General features: G+C 40.1%; 1 protein-coding gene across 3 annotated transcripts in view; it reads right to left on the bottom strand.

The window, feature by feature from the left end:
- LOC128741785 (uncharacterized) overlaps positions 1 to 21936 on the bottom strand; it is a 62637-nt gene extending 40701 nt beyond the window's left edge. Inside the window, exon 1 of one of the 3 annotated variants that reach the window (XM_053837829.1) lies at positions 21649 to 21936. Coding sequence is in view for 1 of the 3 variants with exons in the window: in XM_053837826.1 (XP_053693801.1) it covers positions 13915 to 13982 (68 nt within the window). In the remaining 2 variants the exon portion in view is untranslated. Of the gene's footprint in view, positions 1 to 13914; positions 14269 to 14660; positions 15139 to 21648 lie in introns of those variants that run through there. The other 2 variants (XM_053837828.1, XM_053837826.1) reach the window with 2 other exon arrangements.
- Between the last annotated feature and the right edge of the window lie 505 nt (positions 21937 to 22441).

The raw sequence follows: 22441 nt of genomic DNA on the forward strand, positions 1-22441 counted from the left end.
AACGCCACCGCCACACGCCACACGACAAGAAAAGAGAAACCGATGGATAACTTCTCGCTATTGCCTACATTCCTGGCTCATTGAAGATAATTAGTTTTGCAGTGACAACAGCTTGCTGCTGGCGCTAGTGTATCACTGAATCGTTTATATACACTAGCGCCAGTTGTCACTGAAATACCAGATATGTTAGCACATATATTGGTAGTAGTGTAAATAACGCACCATATGCTGGAATTAAAAACAAAATGCTGCTAATGGTTAGTGAATGAAAATTGATTTATATTTTCATATCAGAGGGGAATTTTTGTGTTCTTCCATGATAAAAAGAAGAAGAATTGTTCTGTGATAGCATATTCACAGCTGTTTAGATTCTAGAATAAGTAAACGTGATCATAATTGTGTGTTTTCCAAACCATCATCAAGAGCGGATACGCGTAAGCGATTGCTGCTAGTTTTTTCAGCCTGTTACGTGCTAGTGGAAAAACAGTGGTTTTGATGTTTATTGAATAAAATTAAGCAAACTACTTACATTTTTATGAAAATAGTTATAACACATTAAAGCCTATGAGTGCTACATTCGTTTCAGTATTGTTATATAGCGGCAAAGTTTTTATTTGGGAAAGTGTAGCCAAAAAAGGTAATGTATGCCGAAATTAGTAGCGTGATGGGAATATCCTACAAATTTTCACGCCGATCGGTTCAGAAGTTTCAGAGTCTAGAAGGAACACACAGACAGGCAGACAGAAATTAATTTTCATAGATATACATTTCAAGTAAGAGCTTGTGTCTAATTTCAAGTCGAATTTTAGTTCCGGTTTTAAGATTAATTTTCAAATGCGCCTTCAAATTCAATTTAGTTCCTATTTCATCCATGCCTGACTTCAAATTGAATTTAGAGTCCAAATTCAAGCCAAATTTTGAATCCAATCCTAGTCTAATTTCCAGTTTAATTTGAGGTCCGGTCTTAAGTCTAAATTGGCCCAAATTAAAGTCCAATTTGAATTTTAGGCCCAAGCTCAAATTTAAATGCAAATTCAAATCTAATTAGGTCTTATTTTATGTCCCGTCATTTCTATGAAATATGATGTAAAATAATCGTCGTGTAACCCGGAAGTCCGGAGTTTTAATCTGATCGGCTGGTATTTTAGCGATTAGTAAATTAATAGCGTAAAACTAGAAATGGATCCTTCTGATAAAGTCGGTAGCCCATTTCCTGTTTATGGCTGGGCACTTCGGTGGACAGAGTTATTTTCGACAAATATCAAATATGGTTGGAAGCTCTGACAGCGCTAAGTCGTCCCAATATCGTTGGTCTAGTTTTAAGAAAAAGCGAAACAGTGCCGATCTAGAAGTTCAACAAAGATCAAACACACAGTGTCCCGAAAGTTCGCTTAGCGTGTGTAAAGGTGTAAAACAAGTGAACCTAAGAGACTCATACTTACAAGTCATTGACAATTTTTTGAACCACATTAAAAGACAAACTTCGTATTGCCACAAATTAAACTATGCTGTCACAATTTCGAGTTTTTAAGGAGCTCAACCTTAGATGATTCATTTTGGCAGTATTTTATTTGTATGGGAGGAGGAGTCATAATTCGCCATAGAAAAAATTCCTTCCTCATAAAACTATTACATGCCAAATTTGGTTCCATTTTCTTGATTAGTTTTCGAGGTATGCAAAACTGTGTACTTCATTTGTACAGGAGCCCTCCCCTCCTAAGTAGGAGAGGGGTCCTAATTCACCATAGAAAAAACTGCCGCCTAAAACCCACACATGCCAAATTTGGTTCCATTTGCTTGATTACTTCTCTAGTTATGAGGAAATTTGTATTTCATTTGTATGCTTAGTGGGGACCCCTCTTAGTGGGGGGAGGGGTCTCTAACCATCATGAGAATTTTTCCCGACCCCAAAAACCCCTACATGCAAATTTTCATGCCGATCGGTTCAGTAGTTTTTGATTCTATAAAGAACATACAGACAGACAGACAGAAATTCATTTTTATAGGTATAGATTGTTTCCTACGATATGATACTCCAAAACTTCATTTTCGAAGGAGCATATCACGAGCGTTACACAATGATCGAAGTACTAGCTTTATCGGAGCGCATGGAGAGCACAGAATGGCAGAAGATTCATTTCAGTGGATTTCCCTCTTCTCCCCATATGGGTGGTAGCTGGGAGCGATTGATTGGGAGTGTTAAGAAAAATAAACTAGATAATTTTCCACAGCGTTTTTTCAGTGATGCAATTTAATGTGGATCACCCTTTACCCTAAGTTCCAATAAATCATTGGTTTACTGCTTATATTAATGTTTATTAATTACCTCTTCCCAGGAGTGAGTATCAGTAACTATTCCTAAAAATTGATTTAATTTGTCGCGAAAAAAATTTATGAACTTTCAGTCGAAACTACTAACGTGAATTTTTATTCAAAAGTATGATGGGTAGTAATGTTGCAATAATCTTCAACTTTTTGCAAGTACACGATGGCAACAAGTAATCAGCAAAAATATTTGACTAATCAATACACAAGTAAAACAGAACTAGTTTCAATGAGCAGCAAGGATAAGTCTGACGACGATTTGTTTACGTTGCCGTCAAGTGGTCTGGAAGTAGAAACGCGTGACACGTTGTAAAGCTTTGATTTTAACGGGAGCTGTTTACTTCTGGTTTCTCGGGAAATTAATTTTTTTATTGCAGTCATAATTCTTAGAAGAACTACGTCCATCCATATTTGCAGTATTATTTGTATTGCCGGTTTACACATGACACATTTCAAGTGCGGATTCAATAATAGATTATAGTTATTATTTACATATACAATTAGTGTGTTTGGAAGGTAGAACAGGAGTATTACGTATACTTTTTTATCAAACAAATATTTCATTATGTGAAAATTTCCAAGAAACTTAATATGCGACAGATAGGTAATTAAGGTACAAAATAAAACTATGTTTGCAATTGCCGTTGGAGGTCTGGCTCAGCAGTACATTCACTTGTTTTCGAAACTCAATCTCAACCGCAGGCAGGCAGCTTCTTTGTCACAGTTGTTGATTGTTTACATGCATGACTTTGTGACCATTCATTGTCCACACGAAAAAAAAGCGCAAAGTGCTCAATGTTACTGTCTCCGCATTCGTCTTAACAGATTGCGTATCCTTGTAATGTCACAACAAGAAGTTCCGCTTGGTTTTAAAGATAAATTACGGTGTCTATTTTTCCCCGTCTCAAACATTATTGACTGGGGCTGTGGTGGTAGTTTCTCACTACATCTCGCTGATTCAAGGAAAAGTTGATTTTCCCATCTTAATTACCACTTCGAAAAGTCTGACCGACTTTTCGGGTCACCATAACTTCTAAAACGGATACTATTTATAAACATTTTGCTCTCTCAATCAAAATTTGCCTCCTTCGACTCGGTACATAAGTCTCGAGCGCCGAAGGCGGTGAAATTATACATAGGACAAGTTGTTTTTCTTTGGCACACTATAATTCGGTTTGATTTTTCTCCGAAACCCATCGCGCATACGGAAATAGCACAGCAGCTGTGCGCGCGGCTCGGACTCGACTTTGCGGTTGTTGATACCGTTGTTGTTGTTGTTGTCGGCGAAGTGACCTATCAGGCGATGAAAGGGTGGTACGTTTTCCATTCATTCACACAGCCAAGCACGTAAGACGATATAAACGACCGGCGCGGCGGTCACATACTGGCAGCACACATCGACAGTGACCGGCCGAAGACGCGTGATCGGAGCGTGCTGCAAAAGTGCATTTACCCTCCCAGCAGCAGCGGTCGTTTGAGAAATGCTGTAATGCAGCTCAGTTAGACTGTGAATTTGATTGATGCGATTGACAAGAAATTATTGTCACAATCACAACACGCACTTGTTACGAGGAAACAATTACGGACTAGATTAGACCAAAGCACCAAGTGGTTAAAGCAGCACGATCAACGTTAATAATAATCACGTAGTAGCTAACAGTTCAAAATCACCGCCTTATCAGTTGCGGTGTTTACGACCTTCAACCAACAACAGCCACTGATTTTGGTGCTGATTTCAATCACTTGATAGAAAAGTGATTTCTTGCGTCCTCCTTCTCTCCTCAGAGCGATTCAAGTGGTGTAAAAACAATGAATTTTTTTGTCATTGCCCAAGATACCCGACACCATCAAGGCCAACGGAGAGTGCTGTTGTTTACTCGAATCTTCACTTTAATATGATGAGTTGATAAACACAATATAAACAAATAGGTATGCATTTCTTATTTGAAAACATCACATGATTAATAAGCAAATATGTCTAAATTGTTTGTTTTCGATTCCGGTTATAATCAGATACGTTGCAGAATTGATTTCCCTTTAAATATGTATTCGAATTATTCAACGTCATGAATAATTGAGAAATTATATCTTCAGAATTAATAAGAAGTTCAATAATGGTTTAAATTACAAAAACAAACGAGTTTTGATAATACCTAATAATATAACTTTATCACTATTTATGTCGATTGGTAAATGTTTGGAGTACACTTTTATTATTTTTAAGCTTTATACAGGGTGTTAGGTAACTTAGTGCAGATATTTCAGAGGGTGATAGAAGACCAAACTTGACAAAAAAATCCTTCTACGCATGTGATCATATCTGAATTGTTACAGAGTTATTAAACATTTTTAGTTTTCGGTTCTGTTTGCCTTAAATTAGCTCTGGCACAAAAACCATGCTAAGCAAGCTCTTGAACCTCCTGCTTCATGAAATTTAGTAACTTTTTAGAAACAAAACTAGTAAAATTATATTACCTGGTCTTGCCACCTCGCTCGCTGTGCCCCTCTTCGTCTGGTTCCTACCGGATTTGATGCGAAACCATTTTTGCAGGATAGTTCCGGCATTCTAGCAATATGTCCTGCCCAACGTATCCGTCCAGCTTTAACTACTTTCTGAATACTTATCTGAATCGCCGTAGAGACGCGCGAACTCGTGGTTCATTCTTCGCCTCCATACACCGTCTCTTGCACTCCGCCAAAAATGGTTCTTAGCACCCGCCGTTCGAAAACTCCTAGAGCTCGTAGGTCCTCTTCTAGCAGTATCCACGTTTCGTGCCCGTAGAGGACAACCGGTCTAATTACCGTTTTGTACAGTGTGCACTTTGTATAGGGGCTTAAATTGCTCGACCGCAAGTGTTTGTGGAGTCCGTAGTAGGCCCGACTTCCGCTGATCATACGTTTTTTAATCTCATGACTGGTATTGTTGTTCTCAGTTGCCAGTGAGCAAAGATATACGAACTCGTCGATTACCTCGAACTTATCCCCGTCGATTATCACGGTACTGCAAGCGGGCCCTGTCGCGCTCGGTCCCGCCCGCCAGCATATACTTCGTTTTAGACGTATTTATTTTTAATCCAATCTTCTCTGCTTCGCGTTTTAGTCTGGTGTACTGATCTTCCACCGTCTCAAATGTTCTGCCGACAGCATCCACGTCGTCAGCAAAGCAGGTAAATTGACTGGATTTATTGAAAATCGTGCCTCGCATTTCGATCGCCGCTCGTCTTATAACACCTTCAATGTTGAATAGCAGGCAGGAAAAACCATCTCTTTGCCGAAGTCCCCTGCGAGATTCAAATGGGTCCGACAATCCACCCGAGATTCTCACACAGCACTGGATCCCATCCATCGTAGCCATGATAAGTCTAGTAAGCTTACCCGGAAAGCCGTTTTCGTCCAAAATTTTCCATAGCTCTTATCGGTTTACGCTATCATATGCGGCTTTGAAATCGATGAACAGGTGGTGCGTGGGAACTCGGAATTCGCGGCACTTCTGGAGGATCTGCCGCAGGGTGAAGATTTGGTCCGTTGTAGACCGACCCTCCATGAAGCCGGCCTGGTAACTTCCCACAAATTTATTGGCTTTTGGCGATAGTCGATGAAAGATGACTTGGTTTGTAGCCGGCATTCAGGATAGTGATTGCTCGGTAGTTCTCACAATCTAGCTTATCACTTTTCTTGTAGATAAGGCAGATAACCCCGTCTTTCCACTTCTCCTGTAGTCGTTCCGTATCCCAAATCTTGACAATCAGTTGATGCAGACAGCCGGTCAACTTGTCCGGGCCCATTTTAATAAGCTCCGCTCCAATGCCATCCTTTCCCGCTGCTTTGTTGTTCTTCAGTCGCTGGATGGCTTCTTTGACTTCCCTTATCGATGGGGGTGGCACATCTTCGTTGCTTGCTACACCAACGTGGTCACTTCCTCCGCTATTATGGTCTTCCGCCTGCACGCCATTCAGGTGTTCATCGTAGTACTGCTCCACCTTTCGATCACCGCACGGTCGTCAGTCAAGTTACCTCCATCCTTATCTCTGCACATTTCGGCCCGCGAGATCCGTTGAGTCTGTGATAGAACTTCCGTGTGTCGTGAAAGCGGTACAGCTGTTCGAGTTCTTCGCACTCCTTCTCCTCTTGGTGGCGCTTCTTCTTCTTGAAGAGTCGGGTTTGCTGCCTCCGCTTCTGTTTGTATCGCTCCACATTCTGACGGGTGGCTCTACGCAACATTTGTACCCGCGCTGCGTTCTTCTCAGCCAATATCTGCTGGCATTCCTCGTCAAACCATTCGTTACGTCGATTCGGTGCCACACGGCCTAGGACGTTCTCCGCTACGCTGTTAAGGGCTGGTTTCACGGCATTCCAACAGTCCTCAAGAGGGGTTTCGTCCAGCTCACCCTCTTTCGGCAGCGCGGTTTCGAGAGATAACGCGTAGTTTTCGGCGACCTCCGGTTGCTTCAGTCGCGCTAGATTATACCGTGGCGGGCGCCGGTATCGTATGTTGTTTACAACAGATAGTTTTTGACGTATCCTTACCATCACTAGGTAGTGATCCGTATCAATGTTAGCGCCTGGATAGGTTCTGACGTCGATAATGTCTGAAAAGTGCCGAGTATCTATCAGAACGTGGTCGATTTGTGAGTCTGTCTGGTTGGGTGATCTCTAGGTGTACCGATGGCAGAGGTTATGCTGGAAGAAGGTACTACATATGGCCATGTTCTTGGAGGCGGCGAAGTCGACAAGTCTTAGGCCGTTTTCGTTCGTTTGCGGGCGAGCGCTAAACTGTCCAATCACCGGTTTGAATTCCTCCTCCTGACCAACCTGAGCATTGTAGTCCCCGATGATAATTTTGACATCATGTCTTGGGCAGCGGTCGTTTTCACGCTCCAACTGCGCGTAGAATTCTTCTTTGTCATCATCGGTACTTCCGAGGTGAGGGCTGTGCACGTTAATTATGCTTATATTGAAGAATCGGCCCTTGATTCTTAATCTGCACATTCGGGGGTTGATCGGCCACCACCCGACGTAAAACGCCTATTTGTTTTAGTTTCGTTGCAATTTAATTTTAAATGCACAGTGTTAGGCGTTGGATTAATATAACCGCAAGAATTCATACATAACGCATAGCACACTAGATTACGGCGTGCGTCGAACACAGTCTGACACGTATGAAAAACAATTACAGCAACAACAATGTTTTTCATAAATTAAGGGTTCAGAATGCTACACACCTCCAGGGTGATATGGGGCTGTACCGCAGTTTGCCTTGTGCTTGTTTTGAGATCACCCACGATCCACAAAATTTTATGTTCAATCGCTGATGCCACTTTCTGATGCTGCTCCCCTCGAAGCCTCGATGAAAACAACGTTCCTTCGACGACGGTGCGGTGCGTAAACGTTCCTGGCCATAACGAAGGTAAATGTCCACGATTCCTTCCGGAGAATACATTTCAATACTGCAATCGTTTTCAAAAACGTCCCAGAGAGACCCCAATAGTCCGTTTCGTTATTGTTTTTTATATGCGTCTAACCGTGTCCGTCGCACGCAGTGATCTAGAGTGCTATGCGTGGTGTATGAGGTCGTATAGTTTTCAGATACTAATTCAACACCCAAAACCATACGTTTGGAATGAGATAGCAACGAAACTAAAAAAAAGGCGTTTCACGTCAAAGAACGAATTGTAGAATAATATCAGAGCTTTAAATTGGTGAATAAAAGCAATCAGTTTTATCCAAGGGGCTTCCAACAGTAATGATTACTACGCATCTTCGAAAAAAGTTATTTTTGATTACTTTACTGATTACCTCTGATTACCAGTAATTAATCTCTTGTGATTACTATAAATTAATCATGATTACCAATGATTACTTAAGATTATCATTGATTACTCTACTGATTACCATTGATAACCTAATTAATTCGTAAATGAATACAAAAGTAATCTCTGATTACTACGCACTTATACGCGTTCCTGGAAACTCCTAGGTTTTATCACATCTTTTTAGGAGAAATTTGATAAAAATGCCTTGAGAAGCACTTATTTCAAAGCCTTTTGCTTCTAAAAAGTTACTAAATTTCATGAAGTAGGCGGTTTTCAAGCAATTTTCGATTCAAAATTTTCTTTTAGGTAGTCTAATATATCTAATTTTGCTTTATTCTCTCTGTGTTCTATCATTCCACACACTCGTCTCTGCAACAATAATTATTTTTGTATGATTGCTCTTTGTTTCTACCGCCGAGAAGATAGACTGTTATCTACTCGGTCAGTGTGTCTCTGACACTGTACGCGGTTAAAAGTAAACTCTTTTTTGGAAAGTGAGGAAGTGTCATAAAATGTGTTGTAATGGGTATGAAATAGGGAGAGTTACTTGGAAGCAGCACCTCCTCGAAGATCTGAGTCAAACGATGTCGATCGACTGCCATACTTGGAAATGCTCCATGTACATTCTGGAACAGCTAAGCTATCATTGAGCTATCATTGAGGTGCGAACTTGAGCGCCATTTCCCCAAGTGAAGGTCGGCTCAAACAGCGTCAATCTCGGACCGAATGGCTGAATATGAAGTGCTGTATCCCGCAAGCTATACCATAGATGGCAGACCCATTAGCGGGGTGTAGGTATCGCAACTCCGGTTAGGTAGTATACCGATACTCCCATTTACCACGAACAATGAAAATGGAAATATGGAGGAACGGGTTAATCGCACCCAAAGGACAAGGAAACGATTAATGGATTACGATTGGAAACTTGGTACCTGGAAAGTCCGAATTCTTCATGAACCGGCAATAGCAGGCTTGCTTGCACGAGCGCTCCATCGATATCGCAGCTATTCAGGAAATTCGGTGGCCAATTTCCCGACAACGGGAGTCCCGTGGCAGTAGACCCTGTTGCATGCACTTCTTTCACGTACTACATCTACTCAGTGCTAGTAAAAAGGCAGAACATGACGTCGGTTTCGTAGAGTTGGGAAAGCAAACGTAACAGGTTATCCGGTGGAGGCCTGTAGATGACCGTTTATGTAGGGTAGTGTCGTGACGGTCGGGCCACTGTTATGGTCGGGCCACCACAATTTTTTCAGTCTTAGTAACTCGAAATATCTATGTACAAGCATTGTAAAACTTCTTACTGTGACCGCTAACTTTTCACAATATTGTGAGTTTCAATCGTGTATTCAAAACACGCGTACTGAATTTAGTGATTGAATCGTACAAAAAAAGTTTTTCGGGCGTAGTGAACTTTTCTTCAAGAAATGATTCATGAAATGCAATTATTGAGATAAATATTGAAAACATATTAAGTGTGTTGTGCTCTATACGAAGACTATATAAAAGTCCCGTTTCAGTAAGATGTTTGGGTAGGGTAAGGCAAAATACGACAAAAGCACTTTTTGTAAAGGTAGGGCCACTTGTTTAGGCATGGTTGGGCCACCATAATTTTTAGCGCGAAAGCACAATATTCGCTAGAAAACATCAGTCACGTGTTATGAGATGTAATAAAGCAAAATTACTGTGTGAAATACCTATATTGTTGTCGTTTTTTCATTGTAATAGTTCACTTCGGAAAAGGCGATGAATAATAATATTGATTTTACAAGATCGCTAAAATTTCGCAAAAATGTAATTAAAAATAGAGTGTTTGTACTTATATGGGCCGTTGTTCACAAAATTCATTGTTTCCTTGTCTCTACATAGAATTTCAATACGTATATCTTGGTTTTTCAGCGGTGGCCCAACCTGTACAACATGGCCCAACTATGACAACATTTTTTGTCTTCACTGAAATGCCTGTAACTTTATTATTTTCCAAGCAATCAGTTCAAGATTTTCCAGAAATGTACCTTATTCTTAGACCTTTCCATCGATGTGTATAGATTACCGAAATTCTTTTTGAAACGGAAGTTATAGGCGAATGCCAAAACGTGGCCCAACCACGACGACATTCCCCTATGTTGAGAATCAAGGGAAAATTCTTCAACTACAGCCTAATCAATGTTTACGCACCGATAAATCCGATGCTGCTAATGACGATTTTTACGACAGGGTCGAAAGGACCTATGGAGAGTGCCCAAAACATGACGTGAAAATCCTTATCGGAGATGCGAATGCGCAAACCGTGAGGGAGGAATTCTTTCGTCTTGTCATGAGAAGTCATAGCCTTCCTCTGTCGCGGTTCGAGAAATGGCCATCTGCAACACCTGCTTTCCACGTCTTAATATTCGAAAACACTCTTGGAGGCATGGAAGACTCTAGATCTCAGATCTGTCATGTCTTAATAGACAGTCTACACTTTTTGGATGTCATGGATGCACGGTCTTTTCGGGGACCAAATACCGGCTCTGACCAATATCTTATCGTGTATAAGATTCGTGCAAGACTGTCGAAGCCAGAATACACCAAATACGTCAAAAATCTTGATCAACGAATCACAGAATAACAGGAAGAAGGGGAAGAAGATATTGGTAGGCTGTGGAGGAACCTTCATGATGCCGTTGAAATAACTGCGAGAGAGGTGGTAGGCACGACGCGTGAAAGACAGCGTAAAGGATGGTTTGATGCTGATTGTCAGAGAATGGCAGATGTGAAGAACCAGGCCAAGAGTACCATGCTCACTGCGGCTACATGCCAAAATAAAGAAAGGTATAGAGAGAGTAGAGCTGTGGTAAAGAGAACTTACCGTCTAAAATACGCGAATACAAGGAGCGCTCGTTCGCTGACGCAAAAGTGAGATTCGTCAGTAACGACACACGGAGTTTCCACAAGATGGAGGTTTGCAGGAACTTTACCATACCGCTGATTTTACCATAATGTGCAATGATAGTGTTGGTAACTTGCTTATTGACAAACGGTCAGGTGGAAGGAGCACTTCCAGAGGCTCTTGCATGAAGAGGTTGTTGGACTATGCTATTGCAAAATATTTAATTTATTTGAGATCAAAATCATACCCTATGAAATCGACTTGATTCTGTCCAGAAGAAGCAACAATGTCTTCAGCATTTTTGGAGAGCTTGGTCGCGGGATTATGTAGCCCAACTACAGGATCGAAAGAAATGGCCAGTCGTTCAGCCGAACATTGACGTCGGGACCCTGGTGCTTCTCAAACAGGACAACACGCCACCTACGCGCTGGTATCTTGGCCGGATCGAGCAGACGTTCCCAGGCAAGGACGGGCATGTCTGCGTGGTTCAAGTCCGAACTGCGCACGGGACATATCGACGGGGAATCACCGAGATTTGCCCACTACCCATTGAGCATCACCTCGAACAAGACGACCACGCTGCTCCACCAGCTTCACCCGTTCGATCTACCACCTAGTGAGCATGCAGTCGCTTGGTGATTGGTTGAAAGTGACCTTTCAACGGGGCCTGGCATGTTGGTGAATTTATGGCATGTTGGTGAGCGATGTGGGGCACCAACACAGGAGGAAGCTAAGAAGGCAATCAGAGGGCTGAAAAAACGGTTAGGTTGCTGGGAAGGACAGTATCCCGGCTGAACTTCTAAAAGCGGAGAGCGAGCGGCTGTACGAAGCAATACACAGGATCATTGCTCAGAATCTGAGAGAAAGATGAAGCGTTGGATGGGCTCATTTGCTCTATTTTTAAAAAAGTCATCGACTCGAGTGTAAAAGCTATCAAGGCATTACATTGCCCAATTCTGCCTATAAGGTGCTCTCCCGTATCCTGTTCTGTAGACTGAGACCATTAGCAGAGTCCTTCGTCGGCGAGTACCAAGTGGTTTTTTGTGAGAGTCGCTCCACGATTGATCAGAATTTTCGCCCTGCGTTAGTTACTAGCCAAGTTCCGGGAGTACAACTTGTAAGCTCATCATCTTTTTGTGCATTTTAGGGCGGCGTACGATTCAGTTAAACGAAATGAGCTGTGGTAGATAATTGTAGAACATAGTTTTCCGACGAAACTAGTTACGCTAATTCACCGGCACCGCCACTGCCAAAATGAAGTACATAGTTGCTGGCAGGCCTACTTAGCTTCGAGGTACGATGCTGGCCTAACAAGCCAGTCGTCGCATGTTCGATTCTCGGCTAGACGGTGCTTGCTTGATAGAGTCAGTAGGATCGTTACACTTGCTCCGTAATTTTCCTGTACTCTAAACAGCCGGCTGCGAAGTCTGTCGATAAAGAAGGGTAATGTCTAATGACGGTTTAAGCCCACGACTTTGCTAGTTGCTGGCAGGGAACGTGGGAGTCCAAATGGTGCCAAGGTGGAGCAGCTGCTCTACAGAACACTAACGTTCCCCGTTGTCCATTACGGGTATGAAGCATGGACGTTAAAGAAGCTGATTAACGGGTGCATGGGGTTTTCGAACGTTAAATTCTGACCGACGAAAGAGTAGCCAACAATATTTTCAGTAAAGAACCAAGAAGAGGTCGAAGACTTCCGGGCAGACCCCGCATCTGATGGATGTGCACTGTTGAGGACGGTGTACGTTCAGTTCAAGGGAATAGGCGAACGGCAGCTCAAGACCAACAGTACCGGATGACCATAATTCATTCGATACAGGATCGGTAACAGGCCATTGCCGCTAAATTAAAGCAAGTAAGTAATTTGGGAATAATGCTACTTTAGCGAATCAACACCCAATGAGTCACGTGAAAGGATGATTAATGAATGAAAATCAGGTCATCGCAGCATCCAAACGTCACAAGAAAACTAATGATTTAAGCCTCTTATCTGTGCTACTAAACACTATGAAGGTCCATTTCCTAATCAGTGACTTACGTGCTTCTGAACACGAGCAGAGTTCTACGACAATATTGTAAACAACACCATCAATCTCGGGATGACTGACCTACATCATCCCCAGCAAAGTACGACTCGTGCAATTAATGAAAGTTTTGTTATTATTTCAAGCGCTTATCAGCCAAACCAAACCGGCACGAAAATAATAAAACACGTCGTGAGAATCTCGGCAGACCCGCCACTGCCACTGCTGGCTGGTTGCCGGTCATTGCGCGATACCTTCGCGCAGGGAATCTCCTAGCGGTTTTCTGACGTACAGTGTGGGGCCGCTCCGTGTGGGGCGGCTGTGTGAGCCGATAATGATTATCACCTTCCCGGCTCCACATGACATAGGTATGTGCCAACCTATATAGTAGCTAGCGGTTCCGCCCGAGCGAGTTCAAAGTCTCATCTTTTTATTTTCAGCGGTTGAATGAATCAGACTGCTGATCACGTGACTGATCTATGATCAGCTATCAACCATCCGATTGACAATGATGGATCGTAACGGATTGAGCTAAAGGTAAACGATACAAACAATAGCTCGGTCTGTCACGCTTGGATGGCGTGATGAGTCTCTTATCATGGAATACGTTTAAATCAGGTAATTGTTATTGTTGCAAAATATTAAAATAATTGTTTTGAATTTTGACAGGGAAAACCCTGTCCTCACTACTTTGTAGTTACGATTGAGAAACAAATATTTAGCATAAATACAGGTACATAATGTATGATAAACGTGGAAATCTGCTACTGATTCAGCGCTTAAATGGCGATCAATTAGATTCGGTAATATCGGTAATATTACAGACACAACGTGAATAATTTTTGCCACGTCTCAAAACAGACGAGCAAGGGTGACTCACCGTTCCCTCGCATCTATCAACGCGTAAGTGATAACATATATCTCACTCGCTTTTTTCACGCGAAACATTATAGCGACACTTTCACTGACCGACTGTTTTTATATTAATTGTTTACCGCATGGGTAATACGTACAAAAAGCATTTTCGCGAAAAAGATTAACAAAGTCAGTTTTGTATCGAATAGGAAAAATCCCATGATAAATCTTCACCACTGCCCTTTTCTAACCTAGACCTGATCACGCTTGTAAGCAGTGCAAGCATCAGTGAGTGGAACAACATTCGATAAAGGGAAGGTTACTAAAATAAACAACACTTGAATCACGGTGTTTTATCTGCTGATCACAATGTCAATTCGATCTAACCGCTGCCGCTGCCATGTAGGTATCACACCAAGGTAAGGTGAACAGTTACTGTTTGTGAATGGAAAAGTTGGTTCAGCGGCAGTGACGACATAAATGGCATGTTTCGCAAGCAACATGTAAACAAGCGAAAGCGTGAGTGTATTATAGAATTTACTACTCAGAACACTGCTATCAGCGGTAATTGTGCATAAAGCAACGACTTACAAAAGTTAATGCAACAGAAGCTCGAGATGTAATTTAGTATTTTTTTAAATTGCTCGATAATTTACTAGTTCTATTGAACTAACTAGAATGGTAGTTTTCCACTTCGCCGGGTCAGAAATTATCAATCTTTGATCATTACAAAAGCACCATGAACCGGGAGTTTTATTGCAGTTAACTTACATGTTCGGAGTAAAGTTATCAGCTGGCTGCAAAAACACTGACGATAAATCGTTTCCCGCTGATGACTGCCGTGTTAAGCTTAAGTTAAACCAAACAGCAAATGAAGCTTTGCACAACAATTATCACGCGAAATTCCTGATTTCTATTTTCAATTCACTGATTGGCCTACATTCACTTCAAGATATGCAAACCGGCAACCATTTGTATACGTGTCAACTTTCCGACTTTTGCTTGGTTTGTTTTCGTTATCACCGTAACATTTAACTACCAATAAACTTTTTGTTAGTTAAAACTTTTCGGCATACTCTCCGTGTCGCGTAGTCAACTGTCGCCGTTCCGGATACAAATGGAATCACTCGCTATTTCGCTGTTCAAACGCGGACTGACTCGTCCTCGGGTTGACTAAATCAGTTTTTACCATATCAGTATTATTATACCTAGTACTAACGTTTATGTACTCAAGTGTCAAGGGTTTGTCACTTACTCGTTGCATGCACTAGCAGTCAGCTTGTTTTGGTATGTGGCAATAGCCTGCCGAAGTGAGTGGTGACGTAGTACTGTCGAGTGGATGAATTTTTTTATCGAACGAGTTTTCGCTTCTTTGTGTACGCTTTTAAACCTTTACGCTTTAAAATGTCCGAACAATCTACGACCGAAGCTGTTAGACGACTATCAACTAGTTGGTATTACCAACACAAAAACTTATATTTGGCAAAGGGAAAGATAGCAGCGATGGTTTGAAAGGGGAAGGAAAGCTGGAGGCAACCACATTTGTTTCATTTTTCAAAGGTTGACTTTAATAAAATTATTTTACTGATCAACGTAATCAAAATATTTAAGTAAGCATAGTGTATTGGTTGGTAAATGGCTGGATAATGCATACCGTTGCACAGTGGAATGAAACTTAAATCAAGGTGAAGAAATTATGTCTTCGGCACTGGCGTTTCCAGACATAAACAAAAGGTGACCCCCCGACCTTTCAGAAGAACGTTTTGGCCTGGAAAAACGTAGAAATCGTAGAATGGTGAATACACTATCGTCTAGGTTGAATACTCTGGACTTTCGGGTGTAATCGGATTCGAAATCAAAGTTGAAATTGGAGCTGTAATTGGACTAGAAATCAGAACTGAAATTGGACTTGACCTAGGACTTTAAATAAGACTTGAATTTGGACTAATTTGGGCTTGAAATTTTACTTCATGTTGAACTTAAAATTCGACATAGAATAAGTAATTATAGTCTTTCGTCTTGTTCTCTCACATGTCTTACCTCTTTTCTGTTCGGTTTTTTTCTCTTTTTCACTCCGACTTTTCTTCTTTTTGTTCCGTTTTTTCTCCATTTCTGTAGGTTTTCTTAGGTTACGTTCCCACTTTTCTCGCATTATCTTCTTTTTCTCTAGTTTTCTTTTTATTCTGACTCATGTCTGTTTCATTGTTCCGTTTTTCCTCGCTTCCTTCCCATTTTTCCTTATTTTTAGTCCTATTTTTTCTTATGTTTCAAAAAACGTGTTTAAAGTTTTTCTTTATTTTCTTTCCCGTTTTCCGTCTTTTCTCTTCTCTTTTTCCCGTTTTTGTTTTTAGCTTTCGTTTTTTCGTTTTTTCAACTCTATCTCATCTCGTTTGTCGTCTTCGTTTGTTCCATTTTTCCTCTTCTTGATGCTGCATTTCCATTTTTCTCCGGTTTTCTTTTTTGTATCTTCCATTTTACATCGTTCGCGCTCGTTTTATTTTCTTTAGTGCATTTTACCTGTTTTTTTCTTATTATGTCCCATTTTCACGGTTTTCATTACTTTTTTACCTTTTATATTCCGATTGATTTCTTTTTCCCGTTTTCCTCGTTTCCTATATTGATTTTCTGTTTTCTCTCGGTATTCTGCTTTTCTCTTTTGGTTTCTCTTGTTTTCTGTTCCATATGCCCTTTCTTGTCTCGTTTTCCCTCTCTTTCTCTCTCTCTCTCTCTCGTTTTTCCTTTTCTATCCGATGTTTCCTCTTTCTCCGTTAATATTCCTCTTTTTCCTGGCCCGTTTTTCACCCTTTTCCGGAGTCTTCATTGGTCTTTTCTGTTTTTGAACTTTTCTCTTCCGCTTTTCGTGTTAGTCTGTTCCGTTTTCCCCAATAATGTGTCCTGCTTTTTCTCCTTTTCTATCACGTTTTGTATATCTTTCCAATTCCTTTTGAATTCCGCTTTTATTTTATTTCTTTTTCTAGCCCGTTTTTTTTCTTTTCTCTTTGGTTCTTAATCTTTTTCTGTCCAGTAGGTTTGAGTAGGTTTTATGCCTAGATTTCCCTCGCGTTTCTACATTTCCACCTTTTTTGACGTAGGACTACGTCTTTCAGGAAGGTAGTTGGTACAGGGGGTCATTCCAGAAAATCGAAAAATGCGAGCGTCACGAAAAATGAAAGATTTTGAGCGTTAATGGCTTAGCGGTTTTCCGATCGATGTTCAATATTTTTGCACCAATCGATCGGAAAATCTTTTACGCATCCACACCAATAATGAAAGCTATTGAATTAAAAGTACGTACGATTGAAAAATTGAAAATAATGAAGCATTGTCTAACTGGAAATCCTCGCTTCGTGATTGGTTGAAAGATTCTTTACGATGATCTAAATCTATATCAATTCTGTGCATGGGAAGTAAGCCAAATCAAATGACAAAGCTTCCTCGTCTTAACAAGATTTCTTAACATCGCGATTAGTGATGTCCGTTAACCGCTCGATTAATTCAACTAATCGAATAACAAATGGAATATTCGAATAATTTTTAATCGAATATTGCCAGCACGAGTAGTTGAATTAATCGAATAGTTCAATGAGTACGAATAATGCCCGAATAATGCTCGTTAATCGTTTGATTAATCGAATTAATCATATCGTATATTTTTAATCGAACACCACCGACACGAATAGTTGAAGTAATCGATTAGTGCAGACAACGCTCACCGATTAATCGGTAATCGAATAATTGAAAATTTCGGACATCACTAATCGCGATTAAACCTAGACCAGTTTGATGTCCTTGCTTGGGAAGTACACCTGAAAGAGTGATAAATTCCCCTCGTGCCGACAAATTTCTTACGAACGCGAATTAACCTGGTCCAACTTGATGTCTGTGTTAGGAAAATGTGCCAGAAAAAATTGCTAAAGTCCATTGCCCCAACAGATTGCAAATTCTTTACGGCGAGACGATTAAACCTAGGCGAATTTGATTATCTGTGCTGGAAAAGTGCGATACGGCTGTAATGTTCGGTTATAATATTATGATTCTGTATCGATACGCATATTTGCCGTTGCATTAAAAGTGTCGTTTGAACCCGGGTCCTCGGCGTGAGAGGCGTGAATGCTAACCACTACACCGGGACTGACCCCATGTTCCATCTTTTCTCCTTTTAACTCTTCTTTTTTCTCGTTTTCCCACCAATGCTACCACGTTTTTGCTTTCAGTTTTCTTTTTTACATGTCAGTTGGTATTCTTTTTCTTTTCTGCTTTTTCTTTTCTTTTTCTATCCCGTTTGTCCAGTTTTTGTTACGTTTTCCTTCATGCTCTTTTTCGTTTTTTCATCTTCTGTCTTATTTTTACTTTTTTTGTTTTTTTTTCTGGTGAGTAGCAGTAGACGGACTCCCTCTTAATCCAACTATCATCCCATCTGTGAATATGAAAAATATAAGAAACTGTTTGCACTAGGTTCTCAAGTAACAATTGTAAGTTTTATTCCGACCAATTTTTATGTCATGACCAATTTCATAAAACCGCTAATAAAACTATGATCTTCACCAGGATTTCCTGATGACCGCTATAAAAATTACTTCCGACTGTGGTGCCCATTATTGGTTTAACTAGTATTATCACATTCTGCAGAAAGCAGTAATAAAACCGATTATACTTCTCACTGCTTGACAGCTACAGACGAAATTTTATGAAGATTTTCACTAAAAAACTAAAAAGTATAGAGCTTACTCTGGTAAAAAGCTAAATCAGCCCGCCAGCTTTGTTAACTTGAAAATAAATCCGTGAGCAGAAAAGTTAGAGTTTTACCGTCAGATCATTCTGATTGATTTTGTTTATAGCCACCTTAATAAAATATTCAATTCTTTGGAATATTATGGAATGGCATAAATTTTCAGCAATCTCCGATGGTTTGCAGCATATGCGCATTAAATTTTATCCTTCAGTTTGTTATAATAGATGGATAAAATCAATGCGCTATCGAAATTTTGGAATTTTTGAAAACTGGTTGCTAATGCAAAATAAATATATTCAGTTTGAGTATTGAACTCTAATATTCTGCATAATAGCAGCAATAAATTGGTTTGGTTAGGGTGTTTCCATATTAATAACCCCATTCAACTATCAAATTTATTGCGGTTCAACAATAAGATCAGTTTTGATTGGTGCGCCATGTTGTAACGCTAGGCCACACTTATGGTAAGTTTATAAGAAATGTGATGCAAGTAGTTTCATCGTGATAATATAAACAACCGCAATAAATTTGCTGTATTAATAGTTTTAAATACCGAAGTACCTCACGGTAGCATTTTAGGACCGCCATTGTTTTCTTTGTTTATAAACGACATTTCGCGTCTATTACCACCGAGAACGATATTACTGTACGGGGATGATGCCAAAATCTATATGATTGTTTGGGACAACAACGGTTGCCTGAAACTTCAAGGATTGATCAACCGGTTTGCAGAGTGAGGCCATTGCAACTGTATGGCTGTAAGCATTCCCTAAATGTACCGTTATCATTTTCTCTCGAAAAAAACATACGTTGTTTATAACTACCGCAATTTGACCATTATTCTGCAACGTTGTGATAGTGTTACCGATCTTGGATTCATGTTGGATAAACAATCAACGTTTAGACGACATTATGGTCTAATTATCAACAAAGTAACTCGACAGCTAGGATGCTTGGGATTGGTAACCGTGCCAAACTGGTAACCGTGTAAACTGCCATCGTACGAGAACTTGTGTCTATTAATTGGTATTGCTTCGCTTCAACAACGGCAGAAAGATATCGTCGCTAATACCGCACACAAGATGGAATACACAACAGTCCTGCTATACTCTCGTCACTGCTGCAATGCTACCCTTTGCGTCCTAGTAGGAATTTGTCGCACTACGTCGGATAGACGTAAGCAAAAGCTTCGTTTGTGTCGGACGACGTCTGACCAAAAAATCTTCCCGGGATTTTGAATATTTGACCAATGTTATTTTGATTTGAAATGTTTCATATATATATATATATTGTGAACAATAATACGTTGAGTTTTTGCGCCACATTTTTTAATTATGGCAAATTATTAATTACTCCGGCGGTACTGAATTTTTCAATGAAAATAGATTAAATGACATTGATTTGCTTTACCATCTTATCTTACAAAACTTACCAATGTAAGTTTTATTGTACTCTTATGGCGGTCCTAATGACAAATTTTGGTCTCAAATGCCATCATAAGAGTGTAATAAAACCCAAAATGTTACTTGGGTAATGGTCCTACTGTGCTATGACCAATGGGACAGATCCTAGTGAATAACTAGGAGGATTAGCAACGATTCAAACTTCCCGCTAAAATATCGTAATCTAAATGTCCAATTTGTGGTAGGGTAGCTTTGTAGTGATGAAAGAAAAAAACCATCCGATTCAATGAAGCTTTACACATTCCGCTAATTAAAAGAGTGGAAATTTACCAAATCTCTCATATCGTTTTTTTTTCTTGATGAGTGAAATCTGGCAAACATTTTAAAATATTCCTAGTACAAAATTTTTTTTGAATAATAAAAAGCTTAGGTTGTTTTGAAATACTCGTATTTTTGAATTTAAAATTACTATTTCACATTACAATGTACGCTACTATAATACAAAAATACAGGATAAAACAAATCAAGTCAGTCTAAAAAAGTTAACGTATTTTTAAAATCTGCTATTAAAATATTATTGAACAATTATTAAAGGCTAATTTGCAGTTGTATAATATTTGAGCATGCATGCCATGGGGGCTATTTTCATTTTCTTAGGCCATTACAAATATTTTATAAAGTTTTTGTTCTTCCGCTGTTGAGAAACAGAAGGAGGGCGGCGAGATTTTTTTATTGGACCAAAACAATATGCGTTTTAATCATTTTTATTTAAAGTTTAAATGTGAAAACCAAATCAATTCTTACTTTTCATATAGATAGTATTATTTTCCTTGTAACAACCTATGAAAAGAAAGACAAAAATGAAAGAAATTTTTTTGCCGATTATTTCAGAAATTCCAATATTCGAATTTCCATTTTTGTTTCGTGTTAGAAGCGTTAACTCCACTCCTTCACCCATTTAGCGAGTTTTTTAGGCTGTGGAGCCCTCAGGCTGTTGATTTTATAGAAAAACCGTATATCCTACAAAATGTTTTTTGCCACTCGATTTTTCAAGCAAATTTTCAAGGGAGGGGGGAGGGTTGACAAAAACTTTAAAAATAATTTGCAATGGCCTTATTTCAGTGAATATATCATTTATTGGTATCAACGCAGAAAAAGCTAAAAATAGATAGAGAATAAACTAACATTTCTAAAAAGTATAATATCTAAGACTACCAACTATTTCATCATTCTAGCAAACGAAATAGTTAAACAATATTGCATAATCGACGGAAAAGTAGGTAAACTTTAGACCAACTGAACTTCAGAAGTGAATTTAAAACCACTTACACTTGCTTTTCCATGTTACTTTTTGCCTATTCAAGCTCTAGGAAGCGGACTCAAACTACGAGATTGTTAGTGCCAATGAACTTGAATGCCTACGGCAGTTTCGAATTAGTTTCCAATTGTTTTGCCTCTATTTACAATTTAAGGCCCATTCATGAACGAGAGCAGAGCTGACAAAAAAAAGAGGTGTGCTCTGTCGTGTGCACTCAGTTCTCCGCCAGCAACAACGGCCTACGTTAAACACTAATCTGACATCCCAAGGTCACAGTAAAAGTCAAATGAAAAACTTTTCACTTACAGATGCTGGTTGTACCCGGTTGTGTCTTTACTGGATACTAAAGTTGAGGCTGTTGGCGATTGAGTTCGCAAAGTATTCACTGGAAAATTTTTAATTGAATTCGTCTATTTACAAACTTCACAGCTTGAAACTTTTTTCCAACACTCAATTATATCCAACAGTATGAGTTTCTCTAAGCAAATGTCAAACTTTTGCCAACTCGCGCGCACTCGACGACAAGAAACCACCAACAATTGCACAAATTTGACAATTAAATTTGCCGACAAAACAAGGAAAACTCGTCGAGTTCAAAGTCACTGTCAAGGGAAACACAGACCGACGGTTGTTTAACGAAACCACTATTTTTTTTGCGCTACTCGAGGACCAAACACCGATTCAGACGAAGGTACACCTTTGATTTGTAGTAAGTACCGTAGTCATGCACGCGTTGGGTCAGCCTAAATCATCGGCTAGCAAGCATATGTAACCACCACACATACCATCACACTCGGCAGGTCGGACGGTCGGTCGTGTAACCGAGACAAGCTTCGCGTTGGATCGATCACGGTGGTGGAGCTCCCACCACCCTCCACACGCCTGCGAAGGGACGACGGTTGTTGGGTGGAATTTCCCAAGATGACAGCTCCTACATGCATGCCGGCACAGTACGCATGATTCGGCTGGAGAAGGCAATGATCTGCGCATGATTCCCACCGAAGAGCTTGTAGTAGATTCTATTATGGGAGTTTATGTTTTGTTGATAGTTAATTTGGCGTTTTTCTCGGATCGATTTGGTTACGTAAAAATGATGAAA

This window comes from Sabethes cyaneus, chromosome 3, assembly GCF_943734655.1.
Source record: "Sabethes cyaneus chromosome 3, idSabCyanKW18_F2, whole genome shotgun sequence".
Taxonomy (NCBI): Eukaryota; Metazoa; Arthropoda; class Insecta; order Diptera; family Culicidae; genus Sabethes; species Sabethes cyaneus.